Here is a 26,233-nt window from a genome sequence, read left to right on the forward strand (position 1 = left end):
GCCCTCAGATAGGCAGTGGCCTGCAGAAATCCCTCTGGATCCACCTCTTAGTTTATGCTGGTTCTTTGGCCATTCACATTAGAAAATGTGCTTTTGAAGAACTCTGTGTTTCCAACAAAATATCCTGGGGGTCTCCTGGTCCCATCTTGCAATGGCTTTTGTCTCCCACTTCCCACCCTTCTCCAAGCTCTCATTGTGCCACAGGAGCAGGTGAAATGAGCAGCTCCCTGCACTGCTGCTAATGGGGCAGCAGATTGATGGCTCCTGGTTGCAGAAACACTTGTCATGGGCTCGACAAGCTGCTCAAGGTTGCCTGATGTTGCAGGGTGGAGGCAGAAGGAGGGAGCTGCCGAGCTCTGTGCTCGTGCTTTATGGCCCTCCTGGTGGGACTGGTAGGCAGCCTGGCATAGCAATCGCTCAGGGCATTTACTAAGTGATTTATGAATTTGTAAATTTTCTGAGGCCCTGAAGCAAAAGTGTCTTTAATTAAATTTTGATTCTCTTCCCTCTTCCCCCCCCCTTTCCCTGCCTTTCCCCACCCTATTTTTGTCCCTGCCTGTGGTTTGTTTACTGAGACCCAGCAAAGCTTTTGGAGAACAGGTAGGAGTCTGTGCGCGTAGCCAGGAGGAGCAGAGGATGGCAAAGCAAACAAGCAGATGGCGGATATGATAAAGCAGCCCCCAGCCGCTCTGCCAGGCTCAGAGAGGGCTCTGCAATGCAGTTCAAGGGTCCCACAGTAAGAGCTTCCTGCATCCCTCTGCTCCGGACTGGGACTTGGCAAGGTGACCGAGAGACTGATGGCTAAGCTGTGCTCCTGTGCTCTCATTTGCCGTGTGCTCAAATCCTGGCATCATTTAGGGCTACCTGGAGGGTAAGGGTGCTGGTGAAGAGACAACCTTATGTTGCTCTGCATTGCCCTGCTGCCAGTGACACGCATGTGCAGCCCACCATCTCCGAGTGTTGGCCCTCTCCAGAGGGGGAGCACACAAACCAAAGGAAAGGAGGCAGCTTTGCAATATTATTACTCTGTTTTTCTTTGAAAGAAGGTTCTAGAAGAATAAAATGAGAAATTGGCCTGCCCTTTGTGGTCAAGGGACTAGAGGCAGCTCACCCAGGAGATGCTGCCTTGGCATTGCCTAGGACTTCCCCCATCACCAGTCTTATTTTTTGATCCCTCCCCAGCCACTGACTCAGTGGCAGTGTCCTTACCCAGCCAAGCGATGTCAGTCCTGTGAATAGATTTCTATCAACCCACTCATCTCTAAAGAGCTGCAGTTAAAAGGCTCTGGAGACATAATTGTGTCTGCGTAACAGCAGCGATGATTTCCTTGAGAGGTAGGATGAAAAGTGGCTCCATTCCACTACTTCTGCAGAGACTTGATAGCTGCTTCTAGAAAGGGACTTGGTTGTGGTCCAGCAGCCCCCACCACCACAGCTTTCTCTGCCTTGTGCTGCCTTCCAGCTGCCTGCTTGTGCTGTCTGCACGCTCGAGCCACAGTCTGTGGGGTGTTAGCAGCCCCATGGGAGCCTCCAAGCAGGTGAATTTGGGAGTGGATTTGGCAGGGTCTGCTGTAGGATGCTCTGGGCAGCCTGAAGTGGGCTTTGTACAAGGGGCACTTGGCCTGGTGCTCAGCAGACACGTGTTATCCCAACTAGAAAACCACCAGCCTTGTACAAAATTACATTTCTTTTTTTTGCCCCCTTATTACCATGCTGTGGGTGAGGATGCTGCTTATCCCACTTCTTTCTGCTCCCGGTGGCACAGATGGAGAAGTCACTCGACCTCCACATGTCTTCAGGTCTGGCTTCCCAGTGTGGATGTGTTGTTGTGTCACTTGTCATGAGCTACAAAGCTGTCGAGCAAGGGATGTGTTTTGGGGGCACGGAGTGTGGAGCAGGGAGACAGAGCTTAGTCACGGACGAAAATGCCGAACGCCCCATCTTTCTCTGCCCTCGTGGCTCACAGGCTAACGTGAGGCAGCTTCCCTCCCACCTGCCTTGGGGATTTTGATGAAATAGCTTGGGAGAAGGATGTGAAATATGTGTAGGGAGACAGGGATTTGGCTGGTGGTGCTTCTTGTGCACTCAAGCTTTAAAAGATGGTGACTGAGGCTGCATGTATCAGCAGAACAGAAAGATCTGAATCTGAAGATCCTTACTTAATGTCACTTACTATTCCCAGTCCATTGCTTGTGCCATGCCCGTGATGACTGTTGTGATGCCCAATCTCTTGCATCCTCTCAAGAGTCCTTTTTAACAATATTCCCCTTCTTCATGCCTCTGTCCTGGCAAGAGGAAGATGTTTGTTTTGGTTGCCCTGCCTCCAGGGTTGGCACCACATTCAGGTGCTGCTGGTCTCACATGGGGCTTCATGTGACTTGTCCCCATTCCCCAGCCACCCACTGCAGCATGTCCATGTGGTTGACTCCCACCCTTTGTTTCTTTTCCTAAGCTGCTCTGTTTCACTGGTGTCTTCCAGCCAGAGGCCACTGTGCTGGTTATCTCCTTATGTTGTAGAGGACAAAGGTGGATCTGGGAGTGACTCTTCTTGGGGGAACTGGCAGATGAGATGTGCTCTGCCCCAGCCTCCACACTCATACTGGACATTAACTGCTTTTTCATCAACCAGAATCAGTAGATGCTGCCTTTCTGCTTGTTTTGATTGATGATTTAGACTCTTGATGCAAACAAATGGGTCTTGAAAAGCATTAGTTAGTGTCGGGCTGATGTGGTGTAAGAGGCCAAAAGTTTCTGGCTGGGCACTGGGGGAGCAGGAAGGCACTGGGAGATACAGGGCAAGCTCCTTGCAAGGTCTGTGGAACAGGTCCCACCCCAGGACTGCCAGCCCAGCAATGAGGTGACAAGTGATGCATTTGTGAGCATCTGTATTGAAATGCATGTAATGTTCCTTGCTGACCTCCAACAGGAGCCACGTCCATGCCTGGAGCCCACCGGCAAGGAGGGGATTGTGCTGTGCTCTTTAGAAAGGGAAATGTTCCCAGACCTTGGAGGAATTAATTATTTTGTGTGCTGGACTCTTGCCTTCTGACAGATCTATCTGAATTACAGATTAACTGTCAGTGTGGGGACAGAGGAAGCCATTCCAATGAATCGCTCTCTAATATATTAGAGAGGTTGTTTGGGCTGGTGGATCGACAATGCAGCAAGCTCTCTGAGTGGGGAGCTGCTTTATATACTTCTGCACATCTCCCAACCTTTTATTCCTTGCTTGTTTTATCTCCTGGCCCACAGAATCCCTCTCAAAACTAATAAGGGTCCCAGCAAGGCTAGTGGAAACCCCGAAACCACCACACTTTACAAATGAACTTTGAGCCCCCAGAAAGCTGTGATTTTAGAGCCTTTCTCTAGGGACTACTTCTGTGACTTTTAAACAAAACCATCACCTTTATGACCAAGGGCTATAAATTTTGGAAAGGCATGACATCCTGGAAAACACCAGTGTTATTGAGGCAGCGCTTGGTATTAGTTGAGCCAAAAAGTATCAGTTCCTTTCCAATCAGTTCTGCCTGGAAAATGTCAAGGGCTTTCCTCTACTCTTTAAGTCTACAAAGGTTTTTGTAAAAACCTCCAAAACTCATTTCTTGTTGATTCTGGGCCTTGCAGCAAAGCTTAACACACCCAAGTGTTAACAACAATCAACTGTTATTGATGTGATATCGTGGGCTAGGAAGCACCAGGGCTACCCAAACCCCAGCCTTGCTTCCTCTCCCAATTGCTCAGCATGAAGAAAAAAGGATTTGTTTATTTGTTCATGGATATTTCTGACATGGACTTCATATTCCAGAAGAGTCTCATAATATTTCAGGAGCAGATTTGGGATTTGAACCGTTATACAAGTTAAATATGTTTTGATTCTGTAAGCAGCACATTATTTATCTTGGGATAGAATAAATGAGAGACTGATATCACTGCTGGAGATCATCTCAAGGAGGGCTGTGGAGGGGAAAAAAAAGTGCATTTACTTTTTGAGAAGCGTGAGTTTGAAATTTTGATTGCCCTCATGCATGAACTGAGACAAACTATGAGTGCAAGGATTTTTTACTATTTTTTGACCATGTAAGGATTTATCTTTTGGCCTGAAAGCAAACGCCATAAGTCTGATTTTAAATTTGGGTCTACAAATTTGCACCCTGAGTAAATGCAGCCGCCTGCTTGCTGGCAGGAACTGGACACATGAGGTGTCTGCTGGAAGTGAACCCATTGGCATCTGCAGCCTTGATGGCTGCTCGATGTTTTCATAAAAATTCCATTTGAAAACAAAAAGGTCAAAAGTTGACCAAAAAAGCTACAACCAAAGACTATTTTCATTTGAAAAATTACAAGCACTATTAATTACTGCATGAGAACCAGATGGTACTGACCAGTTTAGTTTCATGGTCCAAGAAGGATCTTGAAAGCAAACCAAGAAGAAAAACACACAGCAAAGACAAAACATGTGTTGTGCCAGGTACTTTACGTTTCGATTGCTCCTTCCATTTGAAACCTCTCAGCAATGCAGAGTAAGGCACTTTTTTGCTTAATGCCTGGTTTGTTTTTTTTTTTTTCAGCTTGACAGAATATTAAACCAAAATAAGGAGGCCTGAAAATTAATGTCTTTTTGCGACTGCAAAATCCTTTGGTGTCTCGTGACTCCCATAAAGTGGATATTTGGAGAGGGGATGTGCAGCTCCCTGGGCTTGGAAGGACTCTGGTTACCACTGGAGAAAAGAAACCTTCTTGGTGCAGGGGCAGCTGGGCTCCAGGGAGAAGGTGCTGGTGTCAGGACGAGGTGATGTGGCTGCAAGATAGCCTTGTCAGGCTAATTGGTCTGGAGCCTTTGCTTTTCCTGCCAGGGCTGCCTGTCTCCTTACCCATAATCCCCACCTCTTTGATGGCCCGTCAGGAATATGGGACTTGGCCCAGTTCTACATTTATCCAATAACATTATGAAATTGATAGTGACGCTTCCATTGGCAATAATTTCAGTGGGAGATTGGAGCCAGAGGACAAGTGGTTTGCTCTCATGGTGGCTAAGCTTTCCAAGTAGATCAAGATGACCCAAGACTGATCTTGCAGTGGCCAAGGCATGGGAAGGGAAGTGCTGGGAGGGGGATGGAGGCGGCTGGTGGACTTGGAGCTAATGAGAAACATGCCTGATGCTTGTCCTGAGCCTGCAGTGGTCCTGGCTGGTGGAAAACATATTCTGCTGCCCTGGCTTGTGCTGCAGAGCTGCTGCTAGCAGGTTTTTGCTCCATGGATGGTGTTTATTAAGCAGCATTGGGCATCAGTCTCTGCAAAGATCAGGAAAAGCCTCAGGCAGAAGGGCAGTACTGGTCCCAGCTGTTGACTTTCAGGCCTTCAGTGGTTCTCACTGTTTTAAGCATTTGCAGGCACAGGGTCAGGCTCCTGCAGCACCGTGCTCTAGGCTCTGGTCAGTGATCCAGCACCAGGCTGGTGGTGGAGCTGCCAGTGGACCCCTTGCCAAATATCACTGGGGGTCCTCTTGTGAAAAGGGAGCATGTTAGATAACACATCCCAAAGCTTTACCCAATGCTGGCCACAGTGTTGCAGTTGCCACAGCCTTTGTCATCTGAATTGCAGAATAGATGAAGGTGTAGCTTATCCCCATCCCTGGAAGTGGTGAAGACCACTTGCAGCAACCTGGTCGAATGGAAGGTATCCCTGCCCATGGCAGGAGGTCAGAAGTAGATGGTCTTTAAGATCCCTTGCAACCCAAACCATTCTGTGATTCTATGATTAAACCACTTTTGCTTTCCTCTCCATGTGGCACCTATTCAGTCAAGGTCTGGTTTGTGGTGGGGCAAAGCCCCTCCTTGGTGCTGAGCTGCAATTTGCTTAAGATGACCCCTTGACACCTCGTCAGGCAGCCCTTTCCTCATTCTCATGGTGCATTTGCATTTTCACCCAAGCAAAGGCTTGGGGGGAGTGTTTATCAGTTTGTCACAGTCTCCCTCTGTGGTGGCTGGAGGCCAGGAGAGAGAATAAAAAGCCTTAGGCTGATGATAAATTGGAAATGCAGAAAGAAAATGTGTCTGCTCAGTGCTGAGCAGGCAGCCCTGCTCCAGCCTTGGGTCTTTGTGTGGTGACACTCTGGATGCTCACAAGGGGGTGAAATGCCACCAGAGCCTCGTGTGGTAAATCCAACCATGGGGTCCCGAGGGTGTGGGGAAAGCAGATACTGCTGCTGCCTTTCTCATGTGCCTGTGTCAGTGGGACTCTCCCCCTCAGTGGATCTGGGCATGCCTGGCTGCCCCTCAGTGTCGAGTGAGCCTCCATCCATCACGACGGGGTGTGAGTGGGTGCCCATCTCCCTTTTCACAAGTGCTGACGTGGCCCAGGGCTCAGCCGGCGCCAGTGAGCGCTGCTCTCACGCAGCTGAGATGCTTTTCTCTGGGACACCTCCCAGCACCTCCTGCACAGAGCTGTGCTTTGGACCTGCAGCTCCTGAAGCTTGTCACAGGAGGGGCCATGAGCAAGGAAGCAGCTGCACGAGGGGTGCAGAGGTGCTGGAGCCTCCTGTGGAGAAGCTGTAGGAAATGCTGCAGTATATAAAGCGTGTCTTGCGAACAGAAGAGATTAGAAAGCTGATATGATGTTATTCCGATTGATTTTGCTGTTGTATTTATACCTGGAGGTAAAGAGCAGACATAGTGGAAATCAATTGGCCCCATGCTCTTCCCAATCTCTCTGCAGCGCCGTTCGAATGAAATGCTTATATCATTTTTACGGTGTGTCTGTGATAGGGATGAGTGAGCCAAGAGATTAATAGACGCTGGTGAGGCCGTTGCCCAGCCACTGCCTGGCTCCTGCCTTGTAAAGCCTGGGCTGCTCCCGAGTTCAAGGTGCCCCTGAGGTGACAGCTTGGTGACTTTGCTTGGAAAAAAAAAAAAGAAGAAGCAAATCTAGTCAAGAGGAACAAAGAGGGGGAGAAAGGTGAATGGCAATAAGCTGGTGATATGGGGCAGGCAGGATGTTGCTCAGCTCTGGAGCTGAGGGGTCTGGATGGAGACCTGGGGACAGGAAATGAGGTTTTGTCTTCAAATGAACCTGATCCCATACAGAGGGATGGGAATGGTGGCCTTGTGCATTGAAAATAATGCAACAGGGGTTTGTTCTGATGTATCGTAGTGCATCCAGTACCCAAAAGCAACCCATCCTGCCTCACCAGCCCTTCCTGGACCTTGACCTTGGGGCTGGGGCAGAAAGGCTGCAGCAGGGCCACGTGAGGATGCTGGTGCTGTGTTCCTGGGTGTCCCTGCTCACTCCTGCCATTCCAAGATGCCATCACAGGAGGCTTCTCTGCAAGGATGGATGTTTGGTTTGCATCTGGCTCCTCCTCACAACCTGCAGGGAACATGCATGCCCAACAGTGGAAAAATCAGCTTGTTACCAGCAAATGGGAGAAGATAGGTGGGAGGAATGGTGGAAGGTGACTGGGTATGGTCTGAATGCCAGCACCAGCATTGCCAGACATAACACTATGTCCCTCTCTGGAGTGACAATTGAATAAAATAGACTTTTCTTCCTCTCCTGTTGCCTGCACTATTTGCTAGTTGTTTCACCTGATCTCAGCAGTGAAAGCCTTCTTCTCTTGGCAAATGAACCAGCTTCCCAGTACCCATATGTTATTACATGGGAGTAGGTATTGGCTTGTCACTCCCTCAGGCGCTAGCAAATCCTTGCATTGCAAGTTCTAAAATGTTCTCCTGGTTATCCTGCAGCCTGTTTGCAGTTGCTTTGCTGGTCAGACACTTTCTGAGTTGAAGACGCTTGGTAACGCTGGGCTGGAGTTTAAGCCTAGATGTAAAAATTCCTGCTTTTCCTTCCTGCGAGTGCTGGCTGGCTTTGCTGTTATGCATGGCTCTGGCTTGTCAGATCCCACCCTTTTTAATTATCAGATAGTATTGCCATTTTTACTGTAAGCATTTTCTGTTTCTTGTTCTGCTGGATTTATGCGTTTGTGCCGTCATATGCATTGACTTTGTATTTTATATGATTTGATCTTAATGTTTCCATTCCTGAGTGAGAGTGCTTATAGGATTGGTGTCTAAGCTCAATAAATAAACTTGAGAAAGAGTGGGTAAGGGAAGGACATGGGAGGAGTGAGGGAGGTTTGGACATCCTCTACACCAGATGGAGTGATGCTCCAAATGGGACTGCCAGGATGGCTGGAGGCTGGGAAGGGTGAAGGGGGGATGTACAGGGTTGCTGCAGCCCCTATTCCCTGATGCATCCCTTTTTGCAGCAAGAGGTGCCTTCTCCCTGCTGCAATCACCTGAAAAAATCAGAGAGAGAAGGAAATGTCAATATGTGAAGAAGGAAAGGGGCCTCTGTAAATGGCAGTATTTTGGCAGTGTTGCATCAGGAAAGAAAGTGCTTTAAGGATTGCCTATGTAGGGATCGCCCACTGACAACGGATCTGACAGCTTTTTTTATATGATAATGCATCTGCAGTGTATAAGGGGCTGGAAGGTGCAAGTGGGGGAAGAGACATGTGTCCAACCCAAGCAGAGGTGGGTGCAAAGATCCCAGGCTTGTCCCTTCCTTTTGCCCTAACGTTCAGAGGAATATTCATCTCCCTGAGATCATCAGGATCTCAAACACATCATGTTGTTGAGGAGAGGGGAAAAGGGATTGCTGTTTGTTCCTGCCTTCTTTACTGGAGGGGCTGGAAGCTGAGGATTTGGAGTATATCCCTTTAAGAATTCAGATTTACGTTCTTGATGTCTTTATCTGCCTGCAAAGCTCAAGGATATGATTTTTCATATATGCTGTTTCCCCAAAAGCTGATGGAAGAGGCTGTGACAGCGAAGGGACTGTCACCTTTGGAAGCTCCTCAGCCACCACAGTGGGGTTCAAGCAGGGGCCGTGCTGTTCTGGCCAGCCTCTGCAGCAATGCCCTCCAGGTCCATTGGCATGATGCAGGGATAGCTTGGGGTGAATTTGTGACATGGAGATGGAATTGAGCTGTATGGATGTGGGAAATGCTGCTTGGACACGGCTGAGGTGGTGGCGACAAAGAAGGCACCGAGTGCTGGAATTAGGAGGGAGCCCTGGATAAAGCCCATTGTTTTATACAAGTGAGGGGTCTGCTGTGGCTCAGAGGAAGAGGTGCCACATGATAGACTGCCTTGTGGTTGGGATTGGTGACTCTGGGGATGAGAAGTGGCTGCTTCTCATTGCAGGAGGGCTGAACACGCTGGAGCCCGTGGCAGACTGGCTCCAAATGGGCCCCGCATGGGCACCAAGCACTGCCTTGGCCCTGTGCCCACATCTGCCAATAAAAGTTAAGAAATTGATTTCCCTTTGTTTGCCTGAAAAGACGAGGCTGTCTTTATGAGACAGTAAAGGCAATCTTGCTCTGAGCATGGCTGGATTTTTAATTATATTTATTGTGCTTTCGCTTATTCTTTTATGAGTTTCAGTTCCCCTCATTGCTGGTGCAGAGATCAGCCCTGGGGTGTGGGTTGATTTCAGCTCCAACAAAAGGTTGGTAGTTTCTTAAAGTTTAAAATAAACTTGTTTTTTTTTTTTCCTGATAAGCTGAAGTTTGAGGTTATTTTTACCCTTGTTTATGTGCATGTGTATAGCTCTGAGTTGTATAGCTGGGCTGAGAGATGTAGCCTTGGAATTATCTACTTGCCAGTCAGTGATATGACCTTTTGAAGAACAGAATTTAAGATTATGATTGGGGAAATATGGAAGTGTCAACAGGGGTTTGGAGTCAGAGGAGGAATGGATTTTATATACTGTATATTGGAATTTAATGAGGTCTGCTTCAGCTCTTGCTATACAATGCATAGTGACCCACTTTATTAGGAGAGCTTTTTTTTTTTATTTATGGGTCATATACAGTTCCTAATTAAGTAGGTTAATTATATGGCTCCTTTATATTACAAAAGAAAGTGGAGATGGCACAACTAGCTCTTGCAGTGATCTTTTTTGATCAAAAAATGGTGTTCTGCATGACAGCTCCCAGAGGCGTGGGTGGGGAGAGGGGATCGCCGTGCAGCCCTGAGCACTCACCTCGCTCTTCTCTGCCTCAGCAAACTCAGCTTCTGTCCCGAGCACTTGGCCTGGGCTGTGCAGGGAGTTGTCCTTTCTGAAACCACTCTGGAGAGACCATGACCCCATCCTGACCCAGTGCTACACCCACAGTGCCTCTGATGCTGCCCAAACCTGGTCTGCAGCACTGGACAGGTCCCTCCTCGGAGTTTCTTTGAAAGCATCAGAAAGGGAAGACGCTGAGGGCTCTGGTTCCAGGTAAAAAGTGCTGCAGCCTGTGAGGGCTCTGAGCAGAATGGCTCCCTGTAGCTAAACTGTCCTTGAAAGAAGTTTCTTTAACCTTTCCCTTCCCAGCCTGGCAGTGGCTGAACTCCTGCAGCATCCCCGGGTTATCTGTTCCAGTGCTCAACCAGCCGTACCGTGAGGCATCAGGGAGAACATTCAAACTCTAATCTCCCTCAGTGCAATTTAAACCTATTATTTCTTGTTTTATCCCCAATGGACGTGGAGAACAGCTATTACATTTCTCTTTGCTGCAACCTTTTACATATTTGAAGGCTGTTATCACGTGTCCCTTCAGTCTCCTCTCAACTCAAAGCATAATTCTTTCAGTTTTCCCTTAGAGGTCATGTTTTCTTCACCTTCAACTGCTTTTGTTGCTTTGCAGAGGTTACTGTGATGCCAAGCTTGAGATTTTGTTGTTTCTTCACCTGTTGGCCTTGGGGCATTCATTCTGTTGTGGATGAGTGAGAAGTGACCATTATCTTCTCCAATCTATGGTCATTTATACAATACCCTATATTCCTGAGCCTGTTTTATCATAAAGTATAGCTCTTAGGCTTGATAAATAATTTCCCACTACGATATGATTGTGTAAACAGGGGTCCCTAAGCTATGTATTACTATTATTATTTGGTTTATTTTTCATGAGTAACAAGCTGTCTGTATAACACTGTGAATGAACCAGGCAATTCACAGACATGGACTGAAAGCCATATCCTGTTCACAGAGCTTCCAGGAAAAAACAGGGAGGTGAAGGTAAACACCAAGCCAAACTCCAGTTTAGCCAGAGGGAACAGCACTGAACAGAGAATGAGAGATTTTCCGAAAAGCAGAGATTTTGGGGGAATCTGGAGGAGTGTTTACAGAGATGATAATATCAGGGCGGATGCAAAGTAAGAAGAGTTGGAACATTGCTGGGATGGATGGAGTGTAGCCTGACTGGGAGGCTGGGGGAGAACAGAGGGTGGAGAATGGTGGTGTTTGAGGGAGGTGTCTTTCTCGGGAAAGAGGATTTGGCTGTAGAGGGGATGTGGGAGGGAAGGGAGAACAGAATTGCTGCTTGTGACGTTTCCAAAAGTAACATTTCCAAGCTGCTTCACTGCTCTTTGGTGAACATCAGATGAATTTGATCCTGATTTCCTGGTCGTTGTGGCTGACTCTCCCACTGGCATTGTGAAGGGGCAGGTTGGCTGTGGCTGCAGTGCTGGGCTGGAGCAGTGGCTGCTTCTTCATTCGGGGTAGCCCTGGGCAGCCCTAATATCTCCCCAGCCTTTCCCCACAGGGAAAAGGAGTGATGGGTGCCTCCATCAGTGCTGCTGGTATTGCTTCCTTGTCAGGAAAAATGCGTGGGGTTAACATGGAAAAGAGCTCAGCTTTGTCCTTGCAGACAGTGTGGATGCTGCTGGCTGGTGAGAGCCCTGCTTGGAGGGAAGGAGAGCCATGGGAGAGCCTTTCAGAGTACAGATGTAGCAGGTTCAGGGCTCAGAATGGACATAGTCTTCCTAAAGTTTTAACAAATAGACCCTTTTTATAGTTAATATCCACAGTGTGTTTGTCCATAACACAGGCTGAGTTATTCACGGAAGCAGCTACTGCATCACTGTTCTGAAAAACTCTGAAATATTTTGTATAATGTTTTAAAATCACAGGATGGTATATTATGAATTACTCCAAGCTACCCTTTGTCTCTTTTTATACATTTTTACTGTAAAAAACTGTCTTCTTTTCTATCTCTCTCTGCACATTTCTTTGTCAAATGGAAGGTAAACCTAAATCTCTAAAATCTGTACTCTCTTTTTCTTTTTGCTTCATTTTTTTTCCCTTTAACCTTACCTGGAAAGTGCACTGGTGAAACCGGTGAGAATTCTTCCAAATAAAACCATTCATCAGCATTATACATCTGAAAACTCAACCTCTTTGCCTACTTAAAAGCAAAAAAATATATGCTATTGCCAAGATAGATTTAAAAAATTGAAGTCTAGGTAGCTGCTTTATTTCCAGGAATTGCTAATGGCAGAGTATATTTTGAGTAAGAGCAATAGTCACACCTATAAAAGTGATTGGTGTCTCTTTGATGCCCACGATGTTTCTAAAGTTTGTCTCAGGCTTGCACAGTGAGTCCAGCACTCGTTTGCATCTCAGAGTGACAACAGAGGGGCCATGGGCTTAGAGGCAACTGGATCTCAGCAGTGACCAGCCAGAAGAGATGGGAATGAGAGAATTAAAGTGATAAAGCACCATGACTGTGGCTGTAGGAATTAATGTTGTCCAGATTTATGCTGCCCCACCACACCCAAAAAGGCCACAACCTAATAGGAGAAACTTGGAGAAGTCCTCAACTGAAAATTGCCTTTAATCAAATTATATCCTCTGGAGGATATTGGGGTGAATTATATGTTCTAAGCCATGCCAGATCAGTGCCTACAATCATCAGAAATGTTTTGGAAAGCTGGGAGGATAGTGCAGTGCATCCATTGTAAGTGTTCGTTAGGACTCTTGAGAATGTGATTTATTTTAGTTTTTTTCAAGACCTGGAAGTACAGTTGGAGGCAGTAAACTGTCCCTGGATTACTGCAAGGGTAGAATATGCTTAACATGTTGTGCTCTCTCTGTGGTGCCCCTGCCTTGGCAGTTCTTGGGGTTTCCCACTTTTGCAGAGATGGGAAGGGGTTGAGATGGAGAATCAGAGTTCAGCTCTGAGGCTCGTGAGGGTTGTTAGGTCTTGTAAGTGGAAAAACGGCAGCATTGACTTGAGGTGGATGACTCACTCAGAGGCTGAGTCCATTCATAGGGAATGTTCACTGGGGAATGGGAATGCAGCTGTTGATCAGCTGAGATGTGGTTACCTCTTGCCTCAAAGATCTTGGATAAGCTTGGGGCATGAAACTAAGTGAAGAAAGTCCTCCAAAGAGGTAAACCACAGAAAAAACCCTACCTGTGGACGGTAAAGAAGGTCAGAGTCTGGGTCTGTTTATTGTCAGGGCGATGGCCACGAGAACATTGGCTAATAGATGCTTGCTGTGCTTATTTTCACAAGTACCCAACCTCCTGGATTGTGCCCTGCTCTTTTAGATGTAGCCATGTCCTTTTAACTGGCCTGTGCTAGAGGGACACATCTGTGTGCCCTAAAAATGGGCAGGTGCTGTGCAAGCAAGAACAGCAAGGTTAAAATGCTGGCAGGGCTTTGTGAGTTCCTGAGACCCCTGTGCTCAGCAGGGTGTGTGTCAGCCTGGTGTATGTACCATGGCTGGTTACATCCTCTTTGCTCCTTGTCACAAAGGTGTCATTTCTGCTCTCAGAATAGAGGGCAACAAAACCTTCCTTCACATAGCAACACAGAATGGTTTGGGTTGGGAGAGACCTTAAAGATCAGCTAGCCCAATCTCCCTGCCATGGACAGGGACACCTTCCATGGTAGCAGTCTGCTCAAAGCCTCATCCAAGCTGACTGACATTCACCAGAGAGGCCTTTCACATCCCCTTGCCTGACGAGGAGCCATCCTTTGGAGCAACACCTTGGCTTCTAAAGGAAAGCAGTGAGCCCTCAATAGCCTCTCTCGCTGCTTCTCTGCAAGGGAGATCTTTATGGTCTTCTTTCAGATTATTTACACCACTCTATACCAGTTGATGTTTTCATGATTTTTTTTTTTTTTGAAATGCAGAGTTCTCCCCTTCCCACCACAGCTGGGCTGGCCAGCAGTGCAGGGTGTGGCTGAAGGAATGTGCACACCATGCAAACCCCAGTCCTCCTGCTTTGCCTGCAAAGAATTGACATTGTGAGGGAGTAAAAGTCATTCGAACTAAAATTGCCCATTTGCTTTCTGTGTTTGGAGAAATACACTGTGTGTAGTCCCAACAGAGGCATCTTACATCAAAAGCTGAATTTTGCCTTTGCACCTCAAGAGCTGGAAAGTCACACGGGCCCAGGGAGTAACATTAAAAAAGCCAGAACCTGCCAGAAGAAATTCACAATAAAGGGGGAGACCCTTTTTCCTTGTGACTAAAACACCTGTCACAGCTGCCAAGACTCTACTAATTACACAATAACTTTATTATATCCCACTTGGAAGAACAAACAATACTTGAAGCTCCAAAAATGAGCAGCCTTTATACTAAATTATTGCAGGCAGAATGGCTGCATGGAGCTGATGTTCACCTCGTCCTCCCAGCAGCTCTGGAGAGTAAAATGGTTTGAAGACTCCCTTCTTTGTTGCTAGTGCTACATAATAAAGTAATTGTGCAATTAGAAGCAGATTACTGGTGGGAGATGAGCATTTTTTATGCAATGTAGGTAAAAGGCTGGCTTCTCTGAATAGGTTCAAAGCCTAAGTGCAACATCTCCCCTCCTTCTTACTTGACCTTCTGGTAGTACCTGGAAAAAAGGAGTGTCACTAGTTGAGTGTGGATCTCCTTCCCATGTTAAAATATTAAAAAGGTCTTGTGGAAGATTTCACTGTGGTCCCTACCTTGTCCAACACCAATGCAGCAAGAATGGCTGCAGCAGCTATTAGAGGGTCTAAAACCAAAATAAAACATAAGGGATAGGAGCCTTCCATTGTTCCCATCTTGCATGCCTGACTACTTTGCTTCATTTTCTTTCCTGTCTAATGGTGCTGCGACTTTTGGGGGTCAGGAGGGTAAGGGGAAGATGCTGCCATTTGTGGTGGTGGTGGTGGGAGTGAGCTTGAGCTAAGCAGGATCTGCTCCAGTACATTGTGGATCCCTGTAGGCATCATCCTGACTGAAGGGTTCAGTGAGTGTGCCCAGGTGAAGCTGCAGGAGGTGAAGAAGATGAGCAACATACTGGGCAACAGAAATGTCACAAATATGGATTTGAGGTGAACTCACTCGTTGGGGGTGATGTTTCTTCAGTCTAAGCCTGGTTATGATTTCTGCCAAGCTTGTGATGCCAGGGTATACAGGCACCGCAGCAGCTGCTCTCACATGGCAGCCCTAGGAGAGGACTTTGTGCATGGCTCACCTCTGATGTGGTGTCACCTGTAGCTGCTTAACCCTTCAGGATTGTTAGTGTGGTACCTCAAAGCCAGGAAGGAAAACTTGAGATGCCTTCCCTACCCTCTGAGCTGCCCAGAGAAACTAAGCTTGGGGATGGGACAACAGGCAGGAGTGCTAGGACAGGCATCCTGTCCAGGGGCTGGTGCTGATCCACTGCCAACCTGCAGCATTCCATACATATGTGTATGGCCCCGCTGCTCCCCTTTCCTGTGCTGTCCCTGACGGGTGTGTGTGCTGTTTGCAGGTCCCGTGGCAGTGATCAGCGGAGAGGAGGATTCAGCCAGTCCGCTCCACCACATCAACCATGGTATCACGACACCCTCATCCCTGGACGCTGGCCCGGACACGGTGGTGATCGGCATGACCCGCATCCCCGTCATCGAGAACCCCCAGTACTTCCGGCAAGGTCACAACTGCCACAAGCCAGACACGTGTGAGTGCCCGATCCGGCCGGAGCCCCCCACCAGGGCCGAGGGATGGGCTGGGGGGATGGGGGAAGGAGGGCGAGGAGGAAGAGGTTAAGAGGATGAGGAAGAAGAGAAGGAGGTTTTTGAGGAGAGTGGGTGTTGGTATGGTCCAGAAACCAAAGTGAATTTCAGGTCTCAGAAATCACAACATACATGTAGATGCTTCCAGAAAAGACTTTCCACTCTCACCTTCACCTCCCTTCACCCTCCCTCCGCCACCCACCCGTCACCTTCCCCCCCTGCCTGAAAGTGCCATTCCAAGCCGGGCTCTTCCTCGTCAGCTCCAAGCATGAGGTCCCAGGTGTGAACAAGAGTCCCCTGGGAGCATGGGGATGGATGTGACCCCTGCTTGGCTGGGGAAAGGACCTGCCTCCCCTTCCTCCTCCAGCAGTTTCCCAGTCATGGGGCTGCCTCTTTGGCTCCCCAAAGGGCCAGGGAGAAGCTCAGGATACATGGGCATAGGTGTGGCAGGTGCCTGGAACTATCTTTGTCTCCAAGAGTTTTAGATGCTGGATGTCTTGTTTTTATGGGCTTCTGTAAAGCTTTTGCATCTTTCCTGCATAAATCTGGGTTGTGAACTGGGCTCATTAGACTAGCAGGAGGTGATCAAGTGGCCCTCTCCGCTTTGTGTTTCTAAATTCTGAGCATAAAAGAAAAGTGCTGTGTAAAAGGATGCTTTTCTGGGAGTCCTGCACCACTTCCCACACGAGTGGTGGGATGCAGCCTTCCCCAGCATGCGGCTCACAGGCGGTAGCTGAGCTCTCCCAGGCCTCTTACCAGCTCTGAGATGCAAGCTGAGCAATGCAGGAGGTTTGGGTAACGTTCCTCTCTTGCTATTGCACATCCTTTTGGTGTGTCTTTGTTCCAGGTAGAACTGGAAAAACAAAAATCCTGCAAAATGAAAGGTGAAAACCCCTCAGCTTGGGCTATCTCTGTGGCCCAGTCAGAAGCAGGGAGTGCTTTGCTGAAGTCACCTCTGCTCTTCCTTTGGCTGCTGCTGACTCATGGGTGCAGGAGGCAGAACTCGGCCCCTGGAAGCAGGGAGAAGGCCCATCTCCCAGCCTGCGGGAAGCCATGTGGCATCACATGCTCAGCAGGAGCACGCTGCTCCTGGCCTCCACTCCTCTGTCAGCAGAAAGGGAGCTGCAGCTGCTGCTCCCATGAGGTATTCCTCAGGCAGCCCCCCCTGTGCACCCTCATGGGTCCTGCTGGCTTGTGCCCAAGCCCTGATCACCATCCTTCACTTGCCAGAGCAATGGGATGTACCCAAAGAACGTGCCTGGCTTTCCCCTTGGTTTTCATTTTAATGTGCTAAATTTGGTCTGTTTGTAGAGAGGGGAGGAGGAGGGCGGTGATTAGGTAGGAGTGGAGAAGCTGAATGTAGTGTGGTTTTTCTGTGCTGTTAATTATATATTTTACATTTCTTATAGCACCTCATCTCAAAATGATTTACAAACTCTGATGGCTTGGGAGGGAGGGCTCCCCCGCTTCACTTTTTTTTTCCTTTCCCTCCTGTGCTGTCTCAAATCTCTTTAATCTGTACGCCGACCATTGCAAGACGTGGGTGCTGTTGAGGCTGTGCAGCAGCAGAGCTTAAACCTCAAAGGATTAAGTTTTGCTCTGAGCCTTTGCCCTGTGGGACTTGTCAGAGCTGGGTGGGTTGCAGGGGAAGTCACTCGCTACAGGACTTGACCTCAGAGCTTCACAGGGCTGTTTGAGTAGGATCTGAAGCATTCACAGAGATGCTTAGGGTGGCATCTGGAGGCGCTTCTCCTGTGAAAGGTGCCACAGGAGGGAATGCTCCAGGCTTTCCAGGACTACAAGGCAGTGGGGCTGAAGCCAAACCCCACAACACTGGTACTTCCTTTGGGGGATAAGAGGCAAACCACAGCTGGGTGCTTGCAGGTCAAAAACCCTAATTTTTTTAGACGCCTTTGTCACTCATGGGGCAAAACCCAGTCCTTGACTCCTCAGGCAGAGTTGAATTTGGTGTGTGTTTTGTATTTTAGTCCCCAGGCCTTAACTTGGTCAAAACTTCTGACTTCACTGGTGGCTTTGCTTGAGGCTGGAAAGTTTGAAAGTTTCATAATTCACCTTTTAAATTAACCATGCTTTGGGGAGATTTTGCTGTAAGGGGTTTGTTTGATCTGATGTGCTCTACTCAACATAAGCCTGCGCTGGAGAATATTTGTTGCTCCTGTTCTCCCCGTGGTTGTCATGCTGGAGGGTTTTTCTCTCCCTGTGTGCAGAGCTTGGACACAAACACTTCTCCATTTGCTGTCACTTTTAAAGAGAGCTTCTCTGGGCTGAGAGTGCCTCAATGCCCAGCTGAACCTGTACAGATGCAAACTCCTGCCACCGCCTCCCCCAGAGCCGCTGCGCAGCTGTGAGCAAAGGTGTTCTGTGACACCCAGCATCTCTCCTTTGCACTGAGTTGTTGCTAGAGCAACATCTTCAGCAAGTGTTTTCCCTCTTCACCATGAAGCTTTTCTGCTTTCTCTTTTCATCCCTGTGCTCTTGGATGCTGCCTGCGTTGAGGATGTGCCGGTGCCCATTGCCGTGCTGCAACGAGGGGAGCAAACTCTGTATGCTTAATGCAGTATTAATAGTGCATTGATGTGATATAGATTTCTGTCACCCTCCATACTAGCAAGCATCACTTATCACGCACGGATGACGGATGTTTATTCCCAGCCACTTAGCTCTGCATAATGGAATCGCAGCTGAAATATGGAGAGCAGCTCCCTGCCTGCGGAGCTGGAGGCCTCTTGCTCCCACTGTGCCGTGCTGTCCCATGGGATCTTCTTGTTAACATGTCCTCAAGGAGACAGAGACGTGCTCTTCACTGGGAATGTGCTGTCCTGGTACTGTTGGGGTGAAGGGCACAGGAGCCAGCCCTCACTTCTGGCTTTCTGGGATTTTTGCAGTTCTCTTACCCTCTTTCTGCTACTGCCTGACTTAGTGCAGAAGGTGGGACAAGCTTGACTCAGGATTCTCTTTCCTTTCCTGGATGAGGGGCTCTTGAAGAGCCATGGAAGACACCAGCACCACCCTGCTTCCTCATGTTGAAGCATTTAGTTTTTGAGAAGATGCTCCCCCATCTGTGTGCTGTAGCTCCGTGCTGTGCTGGGCAGCACTGGGTTTGCATCCTGTCCTTGGTTCAGCTGTCCTTGGCCCTACCTGGAGGGTTAAGGAAAGAGTTTGGCAATGTGGACAGTCCAACCACCAGTGGATTTCAGAAGAATAGGCTAAAACTGCCTTTTTCTCCTGATCTTGTGCACATGGAAGAGAAACCAAGTGCTTATCTGCTTGGCAAACATCAGCAGGAGGAGCAACAGGTTGTGATGAGTTTGCACGTCTATATCTGGAAATAAACAGATCAGAGAAGAAGAATGGGACTTGTGGCAAGCACGGTGGGCAGAGAAAGCGATGAGGGTGAGAGTTTAGGACTACATAACATCAGCCCATGGTCAGAGATTTTGGTAATGCAAAACATGATCCAGTCTACCCACATTTGTGGCAAGAAGGTGGCTGTGTGTCCTTCTGGGCAGGCTTGGCACTAACTGCAGCTTCTTACCTTATCTCCCTCTCTTGAAGTTCAGGAGATTTGAATTCCCAAAATTCAAGTTTCGTAATTATGAGTGGATGGAAATTCCTGTGGTGAAATATTGGTAATGTTTCAGAAGAAACATTTTGGAAGGTTGTTTTTCTTTAATAATAGCAATTAAATAGTAATTAATTCTAAGCACAATGCATCAGATGCAGATTAGTTCTTGGATCTGATCTCTCGAGCTTTACTCAAATGCCACAGCACAGTTTTGGAGTTGTTCAGTTCCCTTGTATTTCTCATCTAACAAAACAGGTCTTCTGCAAAACAACAGAAATCGATGAAAAAAATCCAAACTCTGATGGAGAAAATTGCTCTGGGGGGCAGATCCCCACCTGCATCCCAGCAGTGGATGCTCAGTTGTAAAAAGCATTGTGAAGCTGGACTTTTGGGGCAAATTCTTTGATTTTGGGGGAGGTTTTTGCCAGCCTTGACTGGAGCTGGCTGTGTTTTCCAGGACTGGCGCAGTCTGGGGACTGGGATGCATTCTCCACACGGGTGGAGCAGGCGTCCTTTCGTAGAGTCCTAATGAGGGTTTTTTTCAACCTCATTTATTACAGGCTGCCCTGACATAATTACATATTCGAAGTTAGTAATTACATGTATTCATGCTAATTAAGTAATTAGATATAATTACACTAACTGTAAATACATGGTAATCGGCTAAAAAGAAGTACTTCAGAAAAAAACAAGGCAAATCACACAATAAAAGCGCCATCAGCACTCTTTCACTCAGTACCCTGCCTTTATCTTGGATTTCAGTGCAGCTTAAAAGGAACATCATGGTCATTTCAAAAATCATATTTCTTAACAAATAGATTTTCTTACCTCTGCTTTCAATAGATCTCAAAAACTAAAATGGAAAGGATATTTACCACTAACTGTTAATTTTTTTTGTTTGCCTAGTGTGTTTTGCTCATCCTGGGCATGGGAAGATAAAAAGCATGCAGCATTTCTATTTTGGGTCAGTTCATGGTCCCATCTTTGCCAAAAACAGCAGCAACATAAAACTAAAGCCATAAGTGCTTGTAGTTTTATTTGCCTAAAAAAGAAAACTGAACTAGTTACACAGTTTGTAGTGGAAAAGAAACTTTCCTTTTTTTTTTTTTTTTTTCCCAGGGATGAGAGAATTTGTCAAATATTCTTTCCATGTAATATAAATGTGGAGTGCAGGGTGAAGTGACAGCAGCACTCTGCTTCCCCATTCCCAGCCTGGGGCAAGGCTCTACAGGTTTCAGTCCCTCCCACAGAGCTCTGCTGTTTCTCCAAACTATTCTTTTCCTCTTGTCTCCTCTAAAATGAAGCCCCCAGGCTCTTCTCCAGCAGGACCCAGCTCCCATTGCTCTTCTGAAGTAGGCACTTGTGGGTGAAGACTCTTCTGCACTGGAGCTCTCATGGTCTTGCATTCTTGTCTGTCTCACTCAGCTCACGTGAGATATTTTAAGGGTTTTAACGAGAACCTGTGAGTAGCTGTTTACTCATTCATGTGTGTTTTGCTACTTTGTGCTGTGTCTCCTCACTGTTTGTAGCAAAGCATGGGCTTGTGGCTGGGGACTGTGGAAGAGCCTTGACCTCAGAGCTCAGCTGCCAACAGGTGAAGGCATTGGGGGTCTCTGCAATGACCTTCTGCCTCCAAATTTTCCTCCCGTCTGGTTTGCTGTTGGCTCTCATAGAAACTGCTCTGAGCTCCAAGGGTTGATGTGAACATCCTGCAAAAGATCTGGATGTTGAAGAAGCCTCGTGGGCTCTGGCTGGCTGTTCCCAGAGCAGATGTTGTAGGTATCTGAAAATATGTGTGAGCAACCAAAATTACTGCCTCTGTCCCCCACTGGAGAGAACTGAACTTCCCTTGTGCCTAGAGACACCTTCTTGTCCCCTTGCCCAGGCTGCAGCATCTGACCAGCAGGAGACATACCATGGACAGTGGGACTTGGGGAAACCTTCCCAGCTCTCGGTTTTCCTACCTGTGGCTATTTTTTGCTCTGCATAATTTTTTCCATCCCTGAAAGAGCAAGTGGAAGATATATCCACATTTTCCAGAAGCCCAACTTACCTTTGCAGAAGTGGAGTGCCCATCCCACCTATTGCACCTGCACTTTGAGTTTCAGTCTCACACTTCAGACCTTCCTGCTGTGATGGTGCTACACCAATGGGTTTTTTTCAGGATGTCTTGGAAAGGCTGGCAAGATCCATTGCCTGTACCTTACCCGTCAGCCAGCTCTGGAGATGATGTCTGTGTGGTTGTACCATGAGGAAGAAAAGCAGCATGGCTCTGCCTGGTCCCTGCCTGCTTTAGGAGGAGCTGCTAGAGCCGGGAATGCAGCCCTGCTTGCTCCACACGGGATGGGCACCCGACTTGGTTTGAACACAAGCCCATCACCTCCTGCTGCTGTTGGGATTTTCGATGCATTCTCTGTTGCTTTAACGTGTGTTTACTGGAGATATTTGTAGCAACACCCAGGATCAAAGGGGGACTAGCAGGCTGCAGCCCCGGCGTGGGCAGTGACGCTGGCAGCGCAGCTGAGTGATGATATGTTGGTTCCTGGTGGTGAAGATCCGTGAGGAAGAGAAACCCTTAAATCAAGAAGAACGTGGCTTTGGGCTCTTAATGGTGACTGGCCTGCAGAGAGGCTGCTCTGGTGGTGGAAATACTGCTGGATACAGACATCAAGGGGTTGACAGGGAAGTATTTTCTCCTATGAAACTCTGCTTTCTCCTCTGCCTAAAAGCCTCTCCACTGGACTGTTTAATCCTGATGTCTGTGGGGCCAGCAAGCAGGGTTGGCTTGCTTAGGGTGATTTCAGGAAGGGAGCTCGTGATGTGTGAACTGTCAAGAACTTAACAAGCCAGATGAGAGGAGGTCCTGACCTGTTTTCCTACTGGATTTGGAGTGGCTCTAGCAGAGCAGGCTGCTCTTTTTGCCTGGCAGCCTCATCCTTGCATTAATTGGGTTGGACCGGAGTGCACAAGAATGCAGCATCTCATGGAGGATGTGTATGTACCCCCTGATATTCCACCTTGCATCCAGGCCCCTGCTCATCTCATACAGGGGCTCACACCTCCCACTCCTCTTGCAGCATTCCCAGGCCTCCACACACCCTCCACTGTCCTTACGTGGGTGGGCATGCATTCCCCACCCACTGACCCATGGTCTGGCATGAGTCCAGGCTCATTGTGGCAGGGTGAGAGGAGTGGGACACAATAGGGGTAAAAAAACAGGTTTACATTCCCTGTGTTACCAGCTGTGTGCCTAGGTATTGGTGCTTCTCCCTACCCATTTGTGCTTGTTGTGTGCTTAAACCTGAAGGAGGTGTCTGTGCCAGAGAGAGCAGGGCTCTGTTCACCAGCCAGCACTCCTCATGGGTGTGGTTTCATCCCTGCAAGAGAAGAGGTAGCAACACAGTGCTCGACCTGAGGCTTTTGCAGACTCAGGCAGCCCTGGTATCAAGAGTGTCCTCCTAATGGCTCGTCGATTGTGTGGATTTTGCTGTGGGTCGCTGTAAAAATAGCTGGTGTATGTATGTGTGCATGGGCAGAGTGGTGGTATTGATTTCTTTTGGCCCTCATTTAAACTTTTGTCTCATTTTTGAATGAGTTTTTTGTGACTCATAATGCTTGGCTGTTGGGAAAGTGTCTGGAAGCTGGGGTACCTCTGCACTTCTGGGATAAAGGAGATGTGCCTGTGGTACCTGGCCATGGGGTACACAGAAGACACCAGAGTTTGCAAGGATATTGTGTTGTGACTTTTTAGTCTCCCCAGCCTGTTTTTCAGTTTTAAAATCTCTCAGAAGCACGTTTAAAATCTCTCAGAAGCAGATCATTGTGATCAGACAGGAGATGTCTTACTGGTTTGGAGATTGCAGGCTCTCATTGTTTGTTCATTGTCTGGTTAAATTGTGATTCCTAATTAAAAAGAGCTGCTATTGTTTAGGAGTTGGAGCAGTTTTGCATGACTGCACACACAGCAGGTGTTATTATTATTAGTGGGGCTGCCCTGTGGGACAAGAAGTACAGTCCAGAATGTAGCAGAGAATCTGCACATCAGTAAAGGTTAAAAAACCCCCAAACCTGTGCTCAGTGCTGGTTTTGGGCTAAACAGCCCAAAACAGCCCATTCGGTCCTGAAAGCTGGGGAAAGATCCATGTAAAAAATTATTCTGCCTAAGGAGTTGCTTGTGTGAAAGGAGGCTTTTGTTTCCCAGCCTTGTGTGGTGGCTGGCTCTGAGGAGATGGGGCGGGCAGACAGAGATGGCTCCCAGCAGCACAGGGCAGGTGGAGCAGAGCATGATAGCTTCTCATAACAAAAATGCAGAAATTGTCATTTTTGATTGCTGGACACTTCCAGTGCACCTCAGCATCCTGCTGTCTGTCTTGCTCTTGTTGGTGGGTGCAGACAGGGAGTGGGGTCCATGGGATGAAGGAAGGTGCTGCTGCTCATGGAAGCACCACTTCTGCTGGTGTGCTCCCAAAGCCCTGACCTGGGGCAGCTGTTTTTCACCACGGTTAAGAGTAAAGCACTGGCCTTGTTGAACAAGATGCGATTTGCTGAAGTGAACATACCCATTGGAGAACTCAGCAAACCCATTTCCATGTGCAGCTGGTGTAAGATTTGTATGCAAGTGTCTTGAGGTGAAAAGTACATTGGATTCACAGCATGTGAGGATTGCTCTCAATGCCTGGGCTTGTCTCCCATTAAAGCAGGGTTTATTGCATAATCCATTTTTAGATTCCTGCACACTCATTCCTGAACACACTGCAAGTTACCCACGTGCTGAGCCTTGCTTGGATCTGTTCAAGCCCTCTCTCCCTGCCCTTCCCTGGATAGATCTGTTTAAGAGATGGGAACAAACCGAGACCCAGTGAAAGCACGAACATTTCTGTGAGTACTGCAGCAAGGATCAGGCTGTCCTGCTGTCTGCAGCCAAGTGTGGTCAACATGGGATGCAGTACTCAAATTAAGTGATGATTTACAGTTTCATGTAGACTCAGCTTTTTCTGATGTTCGCTCCAAGTTCCTTTGCTGATGCTGCAGCAGCACCTGAAGTTTTTTGTCACAGCTGTGGGTCTGTAAAAATGTCACACCTTTCTTTCAGCCCTAATAACCTATTTTTCCTCACTGAATCATAGTACTGAGTCTGAAGGTTACTATACCTACCTATTTTTATGTATAAATCTCATATATATGTTTGATCTATTTAAATGCACTGGTTTATAATGTATGGACACCTGTTCTTATCTTACTAGTACATTTTAACAGGTTTTACATCAACCTTCCCTGTCCAACCACCATACTCCTTTTTTTCCCTTTGTGAGATAAAAGGGACCTTTTTCTTTGCCCTGCAAACATCTCTTAAATTCAGGACAAGCAGTTTCTCTGGCTCCCATAAGTGTGACAAGAGACAGCTAAGTCTCCTAAGTATACATGGCAAACTGCAATTAGAAGAAAACACTGGAACAAAGTTACTTCAGTCCCTGTCTCCCTTCCCCCAGCCCTTCTCACCCCTCCACCTCCCTCTTGTGGGATTAAGCAAAGATAATCCTCAGATGAGCAAGATCTTTGGGAAACCAAAGAGCCAAGGGAGAAGAAAGAAAAATCCTTTGCACTCAACACTAATAAGGAAATTATAGGCATCCTACATTATGAATTGGATGAATTTTTAATGGTTAGAAATGCAGCTGATTTATAATGCATCCATCCTGGACGGCAGGGCCTGTCGCCAGCTAATAAATAAATGACAGGCCCTTTGTATTAAAAGTATCATTCATTTTACATCTCTGCACTGTAATTGATGAGGAGCGTTGAGCAAGGGAGGTGGTGGCCATCAGGTGTGGGCAAGAGCAAGGACCTTGTGTTTCAAGCTGTACCTGACAGCTTGATATGCCAGGAAGTTGCAGCCCAGTCTTCAAGTCTTCTCTGAGACAGGGCGCAGCTTCTGCTCCATCCCATTGCTCACAGTCCAGAACCAGAGAAATAAAGAACTTAGCTGGGGCTGCTCGATTTTGAAAGGTCATTTTAAGCCCAGCTTAGGGCCCTGTTTAACATGTCTTATGCTCTAGAACAAATGAGTCACCCTGGACAGCAGGAGTGGCTCCATCTGAGGCGGCTGCCCAAAGGTTCCTTCCTACACGTGGAATGAGGCAGGAGGCTCTGGGTCTGCCTTGTGTGAGACTCCTGGTGTAGGGTGGGGGGATTGTGCCGTCTGTTCTCTTGACAGTCCCCGCTATTGGCACAGTCAGGGTGAGACGAGCTCAGAGTCAGGGATCAGCGTGGATTCATACAAATCCCACCACAAATGTTCACACTGAGGCTGCGTTAAAAATAAATTCTGGGCAAATCCCAGAGATGGGGTGGGGTGGGACTGTTCTGCTCTCGTGCCAGATCCCAGCAGAGCCCAAATGTCAGGGGAACCTTACTGAGAGCACAGCAGGCAGCTGATTATTTGAGGGATGGGGTATATTTTATCCTCTTCTTAATGAGGAGAAGTAACCTGGCACATCGTATCTCCACTATTTCCTGGAAAGAGGCATTTTTCCTTCCAGCCCATCAAGGGGCTGCCAAGCATCTTCTTCGCCATTTTATGGATGAGGAGTGGCAGCTGGAAAGACATCAATTTGCTCAAGGTCACGCCAGGTTGCTGACAGCTAGCAGCCTGGCCCGTGTTCAGCCCACAGGACCATGTTGCATGTTTGTGAGTCCCCACCTGAAATCCTTTCACAGTTGGTCTTTTGGAGTCAGGGGTTTAGATGGATAAACACATTCTTGGAGCTGTCAGCTGCATGTTATGATCCCAGAAAATGGCAATTCTGAACTTTTCCAGATAGCTTAGATGAAATTCT

General features: G+C 47.7%; 1 protein-coding gene across 4 annotated transcripts in view; it reads left to right on the plus strand.

The window, feature by feature from the left end:
• Nucleotides 1-26,233, plus strand: part of NTRK3 (neurotrophic receptor tyrosine kinase 3) — a 219,078-nt gene that overhangs the window by 98,939 nt on the left and 93,906 nt on the right. For all 4 annotated transcript variants that reach the window (XM_032122343.1, XM_032122344.1, XM_032122346.1 and 1 more), the window contains one exon: nucleotides 15,568-15,756. In XM_032122343.1, coding sequence (XP_031978234.1) covers nucleotides 15,568-15,756 — 189 coding nt within the window. The remainder of the gene's footprint in view (nucleotides 1-15,567; nucleotides 15,757-26,233) is intronic.

Source organism: Corvus moneduloides, chromosome 13 (assembly GCF_009650955.1).
Source record: "Corvus moneduloides isolate bCorMon1 chromosome 13, bCorMon1.pri, whole genome shotgun sequence".
Lineage (NCBI taxonomy): Eukaryota > Metazoa > Chordata > Aves > Passeriformes > Corvidae > Corvus > Corvus moneduloides.